The following is a 12,141-nucleotide window of genomic DNA, read 5'->3' as shown; positions in this document are numbered from 1 at the left end:
AATAAGGACTATATTTAATGAATCAAATGCGGCTCGAGTATGCGTTTGTTTTTTAAATCTATGCATTTCTTTATTTCTGGAACAGGTTTGAGAAATCTGTGTGATTATTTTTCTTCGATTATCAACAATTATTGCTCAAAATGAATCAAATCAAATTATATTGAATCAGATGACTGACTTCCCCAGGCTCTGCCCTTTAGATCAAAACTCAACATAGTTCAAACGGTTTGTTTTTAAACTACAAGGCAGCTCCAAAATATATTAGTTACAATACCTGCACACAGACGGCTGACAGTGTGTTCTCCTTGTGCCCATCATGCTTTGGAGGCAATCAAGGTGCAACATAGGGAGACAAATAGACACTCTCTATACGACCTCAGTTCCCTCATGTGTGGGATTTGATCAGAGAACAAGGTTGTTGTTTAGCAGCAGCTGTAAGAGCATGCAGCAAATGCACTGCAAAAGTACTTGCCCAGCCCTGGTGGAAATACTGTGAGCTAAAAACTTTTTCCAACTTAGGATGGTCTGCATTCACACAGGTTTGAACTAAATCTGAGCTCAGGTGACAAGATGGCGAGGACTGAGCTGTGCAGAGGAGTAAAATCCTCAGAGAAGAGCAGGGAGTAGCAGTCAGTTCTCACCAGCAGAGAACAGGTCTTTGTTAACCTCCAGCAGAACAGCCACTCCAATGTTGTCTTTGGTCATCACTCTGTTCAGCATGACCTCCGAGCCCTCAGAGTTGGCCATGGCCACTTGATTGAACTCCACAGTGTGTTTTTGAATTAGAGTAAACCTGCAGGAACGTTGAAAGAGAGACTTTTCCAATGTTTGGTTTATTTAAATCCGACTCAAAAATCACATTTTCATGCCCTAAATTCTTACAACACAACGGACAGACTCACTTTTGTGTCTTGAAGAACACTGCGCAGCCATCCACGTGCTTCCGCTCCTGTTCAGACACCAGTTTGGCACGAGATTTGGGACAGAAGTAGCCGTCATAGCCATGAGCCTTTAAATTTTCCAAGAAGAATGTGTAGTACTGCTCTGTCTCCACCTCCTGTGGGCATAGACAGAAAGGGATTGCTCTTTTTTTAAATAAGTTCACTTTGGAATACTTTGATTCAGATAAATATTCATGTAGCGGAGGAGACATATCTTTCAGAAAACTGCATACATTTTACTTAAGTAAGCTAAGTGTCCAGTAGGTGGCAGCACTGGCAGACTTCAGCAGCCTCATGGATGAAGGACAGAAGAGAGAATCAGCATGTCCATAAGTAAAAGCTGATTTTTAAAAATTCCTTAACAGCGGGCCTGGAAGAGCTGCATCCACACAACGCCACTGAAAACCTGAAGCTGCTTCTTCTGATGTGCAGTCTTCTGACCTGCTCTTCCTGTTTTGCCAAAAATATCAAGAAAATCCCAATTCAAAAAGGACACAGTTAACTATTAATTAATGGATGCCACAGACTATATCCTTGTCGCTGTAGACCATTCACATATTTTAGTAGGGAGCACTAAGTTCATCTGAGCAGAGTTTCATGGGGCTGCATGCTCACTAGGGCTGGGAATCACTGGGTACCTCACGATACGATACGCGATACATGGCTCACGGTATCAATAATATCGCGATACTGCGATAGTTGGTAAAAATCCTCTCTAATAACTAACATTATATAGAAGAACATGTTTTTTGGGAAAATATATCCCTATTGCCCTGCGACAGACTGGCGACCTGTCCAGGGTGAACCCCGCCTTCGCCCATCAGTAGCCGGGATAGGCCCCGGCACCCCCGCGACCCCGACAGGGAAGAAGCGGCCAAGAAGATGGATGGATATATCCCTATTTATCTTTTTTAGCTTAAACACAATCATAATAAACAACTGTTCTTATTTTGTGCTACAAATTATATAGACAGTTTTGTGCAACATTGCTGAAGTCAGTAATACTATGTCTTTGACAAACATTGACAACAACTGAATTGGAATTATCTGTCAAATTTAATGTTAACAATAGTAAACATGATCAGCAGTGACACTACTTAGTGCAGAATTGTTGTAAACAACAGAACAAAAATTAAATAATTCAAGTGGCGACAGCTATCTACCTCTAAAAGAACGTCACTCCAAAGGATGATGAATATAATGTTTTACAGCCTCTCTCAAAATTGACCTAATTTTTTGTGCACTTTTCTCTCACTTGAAAAGGGCTGAGCATCCAAAAATGAAGGATGATTTACTCAGACTACTTTTCCAATCTTTGTTTATTTTCCATGTGGTCAGTCAGTAGTCAATAGGTTAAAAACCCTAAAACACACATGATAATGGCAATAAATATTTACTAATTCAAATTCTATTACAGAATAGCAATAAAAAACTTTAATCAATAATAATTTATATACGTCCTAATTTTACAGTGAATTAATTTACTTTATTTTAATTACATTTTTGTTTAAGTTCATACATCAAATCCTACATCTTTTATTTAAGAATGACTTTAAATTAACATTAGCAAAAAGTAATTACATTAATTTGAAAACTTCACACCATAAATTTACCAAAGTTACACCGTACACCAACAAGTTAAACATGGAAGTGCATGAAAACAAAAATTCCGACTGGTACCTGAAGTGTACACAATAGTGAGACTGAGATGGTTTGGACATGTTCAGAGGAGAGACAGTGAATATATTGGTAGAAGGATGCTGAGTCTAGAGCTGCAGGAAAGAGGTCTAGAGGAAGACCAAAGAGGAGGTTTATGGATGCAGTGAATGAAGACATGAAGGTGGCTGGTGTTAGAGTGGAGGATGCAGAAGACAGGCTTAGATGGAGAAAACTGATTCGCTGTGGGGACCCCTGAAGAGAAAAGCTGAAAGGAAAAGAAGAAGATCTGAAGTACACACAATTGACTGCGAAGCACACGCCTAGTTCCCACAGGACACCGATCAAACAGGAAATAAGTGATCATGGTCATTCTAGCACTCAGAGAGAGTCACTTCTTACCGGCTGCCTCTGCTACAGGTGGAGGATAAATGCTGACAGGTAGACATGCTTTACACACACGCTACAGAGCCTGTATCTCGCCGGTGCTTCTCCCGAATGAAGTGTGTGCATCGCTATTAAGAGACAGTTGCAGCGCGCCCAGCTGCTCAACAGTTCCGCCGCGCGACTCAGACGCTCAGCACAACAGCCTCTTGAAATGAAAATATAATATCAATACTTGGTGAGAACCCATCGAGAATTGATCGCAGGACTAAATATAGCGACATATTGCATTATCGATATTTTGGAACGAGATCCCGACTACAAGCGGCTGAAATGAGTTTTTTCCTGAGGGTGGCTGGACGCTCCCTTAGAGATAGGGTGAGAAGCTCAGTCACCCGGAGAGAGCTCGGAGTAGAGCCGCTTCTCCTCCGCATCGAGAGAAGCCAGTTGAGGTGGCTCGGGCATCTGGTCCGGATGCCTCCTGGACGCCTCCCTGGAGAGGTGTTCCGGGCATGTCCCACTGGGCAGAGGCCCCGGGGAAGACCCAGGACACGCTGGAGAGACTATGTTTCTCGGCTGGCCTGGGAACGCCTCAGGGTCCCCCCAGAGGAGCTGGAGGAAGTGGCCGGGGAGAGGGAAGTCTGGGCATCTTTGCTTAGACTGCTGCCCCCACGACCCGGTCCCGGATGAAGCGGAGGAAGATGGATGGATGGATGGATGGATATTTTGGCACACCCCTAACGCTCACCAGACTAACAGCAGACTGGTCTCTGAACTATCAGACCACAGAGAGACGTTAGCTGTGTTGATGGAGATTCTTGATTATGCTAAAGGCAAAGATTGTAGCTGTTCACACTCATAGGGTTTACAGCTTTTAGGACGAGCAGCCTCTCACTCCTCCATCATTCCTTCACTCACCTGAAGGCTGATGATGTCGGCATCACAGTTAGTGATTTCCTCCATGATGCCTTTCTTTCTGTACTCCCAGTTCAAGGCCCAGGAGGGGCAGTAACCGTACAGCTGCCTCGTGGCGTATTTGTCACACAGCACATTGTAGCACATGACTGTGAACACAGCTGCAGTGAGAATAACACACAAGAGAAACACAAGTTTGTTTTAGACAACTTTCATTATAATACACTTCTAAGAATGGACACCTGACTTTGTTATTCCTTTCTTATGTGAAAATTCAAACTAGGCAGTAATACAGGGCTCTAGAGTGTGGCTATTTTAGTTGCATGTCTTACCAGATTTCCAATGGTGTGCCTAAAAAAAAAACCATGGTTGCACCGGTGCACCCAGCAGTTTTGTGGGAAAAAAAGACTGTATAAAGGACTCCGTTATTAATGCTATTTCTAAGTTTCCTCAGAGTTGCTGTTCTGCTTATCAGATGATAAAGTCACACATGCTCGTTCAGGGTGTGATGACATCCTCTACCCTGCTTCAATTAACGGAGAAACTACTAAAGAAGGAGGTTCCACATTATTCAGTAGATCAGCATTTTCAATAATATGGGAAAGAAAAAGGATCTCTGCTGCTGAAAGTTAGAAATGGTCTTAGACAAGGTATGAAAACTTTGGATAATTCACAAAACCTAAGCATGATCATGGAACTATGAGGAGGTTTGTGTCAGATTCAGACACACACAGGCTGGTGCAGATAAAGACAGAAAGAGTTTTTGCCATAGACTGTAAAAATAATGGACCGAGCGAGCACTGAGGTCCCCCATTGGAAATGCATTACTTCCTCTCCTCGCGAAAGTAGGCCGAACATGAACATGTCATTCTGGTTTCTGAGAGGTGAAAACGTGACGTCTCTAATGTGAATGTTCTCTAAATGTTAATGAGGAACTCATATTTGAACATCTTTCACTTTAAGAAGGGGCGGAGACCACAGAGAACTCTAAGTTTCCTGAAGAAAACCTGCTACCGACCAGGTTTCGTTCACAGACTCAGTTACCATAGTGATTGATTCTGAGTTCAGCTTAACCGGCTTCTTGGAGCGGGCCCCAGTACAGATTGGATATCTACACCTGTCTTTCTTTGCAACTGTGATCAGATTTGTGGAAGGATAATGCAGGAGTTTGGTAATGCTACTGAAGTGATGCTAAGAAAGTTCCTAATACTGTATACTGAGGTCAAACGTGGAGGAATACTGATGGTATTAACCCTTCCGCTCTCCTTGGCTTGTTTACATTAAAAGTGGGGTCATCTGCACCCCACAAAGACAGTGCGCTGAACTTTTTTTATCATTGATTTTTGAGTTTCACTAATGTCCATGGCAGACATAAAATCCTGTTAACCTTTGTCCACATTTGTCATGAAAGGAATTACACATCAATATGTGGGTGGAGTCATCTGGACCTCAAAGAGAGCAGAAGGGTTCAAATCTGAATACCGCCCAAGCCTATCAAACACCCACATTATGAATGGAGCCTGCGGGATTCATGCCGCTCTCGAGACAATCTGAACCACTTCATGAATCAGTCAGCCAGCGAGGCTTCAGGCATTTTCATTTTCAGCTCCTCTCCTAAACGTAGTAAGCCTCTGCGCACCGGGAAACTGTGTGATTGATAATAGAACGGTTCAACTTTTTCAGATTTTAAATACTCCTTTAGGTGTTTTCTTCTGTGTGGATCTGTAACCAGAGATCAGTACATCAGATCACACCCAGGAAAGTTCTGTCTTTCTTTCTAAAAAATAGCACTGGTCTCTTCTCTGCAACCTTACTGGGGCATGTAGCTGCTCATTGTAAGCTGTACAGGGCAACAAACCTCACCTGAGGGGGTGGTTGGGTCTCGTTCCTTCAGGGTGATCCAGGGTCTTTGAGGAAGCTGCTCAGGGTGAACTGCACATCAGATACAGAGTGAGAAGTTTGGATTTGTTCATGATAGTGGAGCAAAGAAAGTCACACCTGCTGTGTTCAGGTTTACCACACATGGATGATCTCTAACAAAGAGCATAGTTATGAGAAGCTGAGAGTCATTTACCTGCGAGATTGTCCAGCATGTAGTTCAAAAGCTTCCTGGTTCCGTCAGATTCCTGGTACAAGTTCAAGATGTCCTGGGACAAAGGATTCCCTGAGAAACAGGCGATTCCTAATGAGCAGGCACTTAGACACGACTGAATTTTGTGCTTCCAAAGAACAGTAAAATCTAAATCTTACCTTTTAGGCCAAGATTTTGCAGTTGGAAAAGCCTACCAAGCTCATAAGGCAGAACTCGTAAAAGATTGTTGTTCAAGAGTAATTCCCTGCCGGAGAAAAGACGAGAAGCTGTCAACGACCTGTCCTTGTTTGACTGGGAGGACGTTATGACTTAGCCCTAAATTTACAGAGATCTGATGCTTATCAATCATTAAGAGTGGTCTCTGCTCTGTGTGAGATTAACACCGTCATCGTGGTAGTAGTGAGTCAGAGTCTAACATGCCTGAACACAAGCTCTATATCACCCATCTACTCATACATTTCCTTCATTCTTGCAAGTGTTTTGTTGTGATTGATATGGATTATATGTTGTGTGTTGATGTTTGGGTCTCTGTTGTTTGTTGCTTTTTGTTTATTCTTAGGGACCTGGTCTGCAAATTAGCTGTTAGCTAGATGGCCTGTGGACACGGCATCGGTTACATTTGAACTGTAACAATGGTTTTTGTCCTGTCCCTTTCAAATAAATAAATTAAATTAAATTAATTAAAAGAATCATCCCATATGATCAACCCCAGTATCCGGTTATCATGTTTTTGTCGTCACATAAACAGACTCTGTGTCTTCAGGCCACACAACAATCCCCACTCCCCGGCTCTCTGGGCATGTGAGGTTTGTCTTTATCCACAGACCTTGTTTCATCTGAACAAGTGATTCATCTTTAAATCCAATTTTGGAAAAAAAAGCACAAGCATAACATTAGCTGGAAGCTGGAGACATTTTCTTCGGGGAAGCCCTTAACCCTGAAGATGTAAACTTGTGGTTTTTGGACCAAGAATGCAGCAGCCATCTATGACCCTCCATCTTCTCCAGCCTTGTGTGTGAATCAGATGTGTACCTGAGAGAAACCATGTTGCCCAGTTCAGAGGGCAGACTCCGGAGCTTATTGGATGATAGGTTCAGGTAGACCAGGTTGGGCAGCTTGGCAATGTCAGGCGGAATGCGAGTCAGGTTGTTATCGTTGATGTGCAGCGCCGTCAGGTGGGTTAGCTCCCAAAGAGAGCTGCTCAGACTCCTCACCCGCCCTGATCACAGAACACAAGCGAGGCTCAGTCTGAAGCTCACAGTACTTTCACTGCTCAGTCTTCAGAGTTATGTGACCATGCTCTTTAAACCCATGTTCTTTTGTGTGGTGTAGACCAGGGGTCCTCAAACTTGTTATTGTGAGTGCCACTAACTGCTTTCTTCTCTGACAGGGGGCTGGGGTCGGTTACAGAACAAGTGTAACAATCACAGTGTATGTCTAAACGTAAACTATTGTTTTTCCAGAAAGCCACACACAACCATATTTTAACAATCTGTAATCTTCATAGAGAAAATAAATCCAAATCCAATCCAAAAATTAAACCACTAAATCAGGAATCGTCTTTTGAGACGTTGGAGAGCTTCAGCTCCACACTCAGAGATCTTCTTAGTCATCTGGATCTTTTGGCTCTTGAGGTCATTTTGTTGTTTTATTTAACTTATCAATAATTATGTAAACGTATGCACTAAATGAGCAGCTAATGTAAAATGATATTTATATTTATAAGTGTAAAATATGTTGAAGATTTTATTTATCTCCCAGGTAAAATGTACAAACGATAAAAGCAAAAAAACAATTATTTACTATTCAATTTTTAAAGTGAACCAACACAAAACACTAAAACCACAACCCAAAATACTAATTATAATGTGCAAAACAAAAAGAAAAAAAATAAGAAAAACTAATCATGGTAAAGGTTGGAATTTAGAAAAAGCAAATATCTCATCTTTGTGAATCCGATCTGGTTTCTTCTGTCAGTAATGATCTGATCTGTTCTGGAGAAAGTTGTTCTTGGGTGTCTGCACTGGTTGATTGTAAAGTCTGGTCTGTTTGAAATTCTTTTCTATCAGAATCTAAATTCTGTCTTCCTTTTATCAATATCACTGAAATGGTTCCAGTTCTTGTTCTTTTTTCAGGGTCTCTCATTTTTTAAGTTTTTGTGTTGATGTTGGTGGTCATTGTTACACCTGCTGCGCTCTGGCTCTCCCTCATGTGCGCATGAAACGGTAACATGCTTTGGGGGCTGGGCCAAATGTGGAGGCGGGTCGGATCCGGACCCCGTGCTGTAGTTTGGGGACCCCTGCGTTGCAGGAACGTGAGGTCAGTGGAAGGCAGTACGGCAAGCCAAAGGTTTCAGAAATTGCTTGGAAAAGCGGGTATGGCAGCGCCTCACCTGCACATGTACCAGCGGATGGTAATAATCATTTGAATTACTTAAATGTTCCCACAGTTAGTTTTAATACAACAATTAATACAAAAAAAGAAATGTCTGTTACCTTAATGAATACAGAATCAAAATAAATATATTAAACCATATTCTTTATTTTCTTTTTTTTTTACTTCCTGTCATGCAAAAAAAATATTGGATTTGGCCCATGGACCGGGATCCCATTTAGATTTTGGCCCTTGGAGCGAAAAAGTGTGCGCACCCCTGCTGTAACAGCAGCATCTGCGGGACAGCTAATGCCCCTCAGCGGGACATCTGAACCCAGACATGGTGACGTGCACTGATGCTTTTATTCAGCTCTTCAAGGCTCCTCAAAGCACCTTTGATGCATGTTAAAACAAAGACAGCGTACAGTACATGGATATGATGCCAATAGTAATCGGTGTGGACAGAATTGATTTCAATAATGCTCACGAGAGGAACGCAGCAGGGGAGGAGGAGGGGTGATCCGCGGTATGAGTGTGGCCTGAGCCGGATAACGGATCACGGATTATGCATGACACGCATAGTTTCACCCATAGCTGCAGGCAAAGAAAGTGCTAACAGCGCCACCCAGAGGCCAAGAGTATATTACAGCCATAGAGGTTTGGAACATCGCAGAGAATCAGTGGGTTTCTGCTTCCGAGACTTGGCGAGCTAAATTTGGGCACCCATGCTTTAGACCAGAGGTCGGCAACCTAGGGCACATTGGCACGCCAAGGTACGACAAAAATACACACCTGATCTGTCGTCTGTTTGCATTTTTCAGTTTAGTAAAGAGTGAGCCTCTCTACTTACAAGGATCTTTGATCCCCCATCACGTCACAAGGAAATGGTCCATTCACGCAGCGCTGTGACTGTGACCCCGGCCACTGATATAAATGCGTGGCTTTTTTTTTTATTTACTAAAACAATGTACTTTACTCCCAGCGTCAGTCTTCGTGAACAGGGGATTTAAATTCATGCGCAACGTAGGGCTGGGCGATATGGGAATTTTCATTTTGCGATATCGTTTTTTTCATTTTGTGCGATAACGATATTGAAAACTATATAAATCAAATAATCAAATAATCAAAGTAATCTGTATTGCAACTTTGCCCCCCCTTAAATCTTAGTTAGTTCAAATTAAACTTTCATTATTTTTTGTATTAACTGTAGTATTAAAACTAACTGTGAGGAACATTTAAATATTTCTAATAAATATTGTACATATACATAATGTACACAACAGTTAAACCATAACGGTGGTATGTTTTCAATAGGCTGTACAGAATTTCTGATTTATTTTAATCTGACTGCAGTACATACAAGTTCCTTTCAAATTAAAATTAATTCTTAAAAACATTGTTCTAAAGCAGCAAATATATTGCAGTTATTTATATATTATTTTCTCATTTCTTCTGAACATAAACTATAGGTACTGCTGTGCAGCAGAAGATAATAAAATGTAAACTTAAAATAAACAGTTCTGATAATAGATTTAATCATCATTTCACTCAGTCATCTGACATGTGTACATGTTGGAGGATTGATCAAACACATAAGATCTCTTAATTTAGTGTCATGTCAGGAGTCGTTAAAAACAAGTTTATTTTACTATTATTAGATCACCTCATTAAGAAATGAGCATAAACGGCACAAATGTAACTAACAAATTCATTTTTGATACACAATAAAACAACAAATTGTTCTAATTTGAAGCTCTATACAAAAGCTTTTGGTCAATATTTTAACAAAACCCTCAAACTCATCTCAACTCCAGAACCACAATCGAGTCCCCGCCCCCCTGCGCGCGGCTGTTACGAGCACGAGCAGTTTCTCCTTCTCTCCTCTTTCAGCCCCGCGTGACACGTGACGCGCGGCAATAGACAGACTGTCTCCTTTTTCTTTTTTCATGGAGGTTCTCCTCTAAATCAGGTTTTAAACTCTTGATTTTAAAGCGTGTCTTCTCTCCCTCACACTCTGTGGATCTGTCGGTAACAAACAGCTGAAGAATAATCCCGTCGGACCGAACCATTTTCAGTTTAGAGGAGGGGGGTCCGGTGACGATGTTTCCAAAACAAAATATATAAACATTGTTACCTTGACATTAAAAATAAAAGTATTAGCGATTATATATTGGTTATTGGTTTACTGAAATAATGTTTTCTGTTGTGTCCTTTTGTCATCATTCGGGGCCTTCGTGCCCCCCCCTCTCAGTCTGGGCTCCTAGAATCAGCTGCTCCGTAAGAAGAAGAAGCGCGGCTCTTCCGGGGGTTTCTCCCGTGTTCATTTAAAACGAAAGTTTATCGCAATAGACTCATTTCACTATCGAAAAAAAGTAATATCGCAATAACGATAATTATCGTTTTATCGCCCAGCCCTAGCGCAACGTAGGAAAGTAAAAAGGTTGCAGCGGTGAAATCAAAAAGTTGCAATAATTCCTGGCTTACTTTCTGTTCCGCCAAATGTCAATATGAAATGTGAACAAGTTACTGGAGGTGGAAATGAAGAATTATGATGTCCTGTTGAGGAAAATTTAAATCACTATAGATAGCAAACTAATGAAAAAGTAAAAGCATTTCATTTTGAATGCAACAAAAGCAACATCACATAATAAACTAATAAGTTACTCAGGTGCTGTCTCATAATGTAACCAAAAATAAAAAAGCAAAAGGCACACCCACTTGTTTTTTTATTTAATTTTATTTTTTATTTAATAGTTGGGATTTTTTTTAGAAATATTCAGGATATTTTATTCTGATGTATCCAATCGTGTTGCAGTTAGTACAACATACGACAAATGCAGTACTTCTGATTTAAAAACAAACAAGGTTGCAACACGATTTCAACTATTTCTTTGTGCAATATTATAATGAAAGCACAATTTCAATGTTCAAAAAAGCTATTTGAGCTGGTGCTTGTGAATGACATTTTTTCAGACATATTGAAAATGCATTTTTAGATGTAAACCGGGAGTGTTGGAGGCGATGTGGTTCCATGGCACCGGGTCATTATCATGTGTTTTGAGACTGTCCTGAGTTGAACACATATTGGAGAGATGTTCATAACTTGTTCAAATCTGTGTTTGAGACCCAGATTCCATTTGATTTTGTTAACCGTTAACTGGGCCATGTTACAGCTCTAGATCAAAGGACAGATAAAAAGTTGCTGCAGGTTCTTCTAGCTGCAAGTAAAAAACTATAACAAGAAAGTGGAAGAACCAAGCCCCACCAACATTAGATAACTGGTTAGACACTATATATGAAATCGTTAAAGTGGAAAAATTACATATACACTAGGGCTGGGCGATAAAACGATAATTATCGTTATTGCGATATTACTTTTTTTCGATAGTGAAATGAGACTATTGCGATAAACTTTCGTGTTAAATAACACGGGAGAAACCCCCGGAAGAGCCGCGCTTCCTCTTCTTACGGAGCAGCTGATTCTAGGAGCCCAGACTGAGAGCGAGGGGGACGGAGGCCCCGAATGATGACAAAAGGACACAACAGAAAACATTATTTCAGTAAACCAATAACCAATATATAATCGCTAATACTTTTATTTTTAATGTCAAGGTAACGATGTTTATATATTTTGTTTTGGAAACGTCGTCACCGGACCCACCCCTCCTCCTGAAAATGGTTCGGTCCGACTGGATTGTTTTTCCGCAGCTGCGCTGTTTGATACCGACAGACCCACAGAGTGTGAGGGAGAGAAGACGCGCTTTAAAATCAGGAGTTTAA

General features: G+C 41.1%; 1 protein-coding gene across 1 annotated transcript in view; it reads right to left on the bottom strand.

The window, feature by feature from the left end:
• The window catches only part of cnot6l (CCR4-NOT transcription complex, subunit 6-like), a 34,997-nt gene that overhangs the window by 16,106 nt on the left and 6,750 nt on the right, over positions 1 to 12,141 (bottom strand). The window contains exons 3-9 of the mRNA XM_024263538.2: positions 7,021 to 7,207; positions 6,147 to 6,232; positions 5,971 to 6,060; positions 5,760 to 5,828; positions 3,900 to 4,057; positions 903 to 1,057; positions 642 to 793 (exon numbers count right to left, since the gene is read on the bottom strand). Coding sequence (XP_024119306.1) covers positions 642 to 793; positions 903 to 1,057; positions 3,900 to 4,057; positions 5,760 to 5,828; positions 5,971 to 6,060; positions 6,147 to 6,232; positions 7,021 to 7,207 — 897 coding nt within the window. The remainder of the gene's footprint in view (positions 1 to 641; positions 794 to 902; positions 1,058 to 3,899; positions 4,058 to 5,759; positions 5,829 to 5,970; positions 6,061 to 6,146; positions 6,233 to 7,020; positions 7,208 to 12,141) is intronic.

Source organism: Oryzias melastigma, unplaced genomic scaffold (genome assembly GCF_002922805.2).
Source record: "Oryzias melastigma strain HK-1 unplaced genomic scaffold, ASM292280v2 sc00263, whole genome shotgun sequence".
Lineage (NCBI taxonomy): Eukaryota > Metazoa > Chordata > Actinopteri > Beloniformes > Adrianichthyidae > Oryzias > Oryzias melastigma.
Note: the sequence above shows the minus strand (reverse complement) of the source record. Positions and strands in the feature narration are given on the sequence as shown.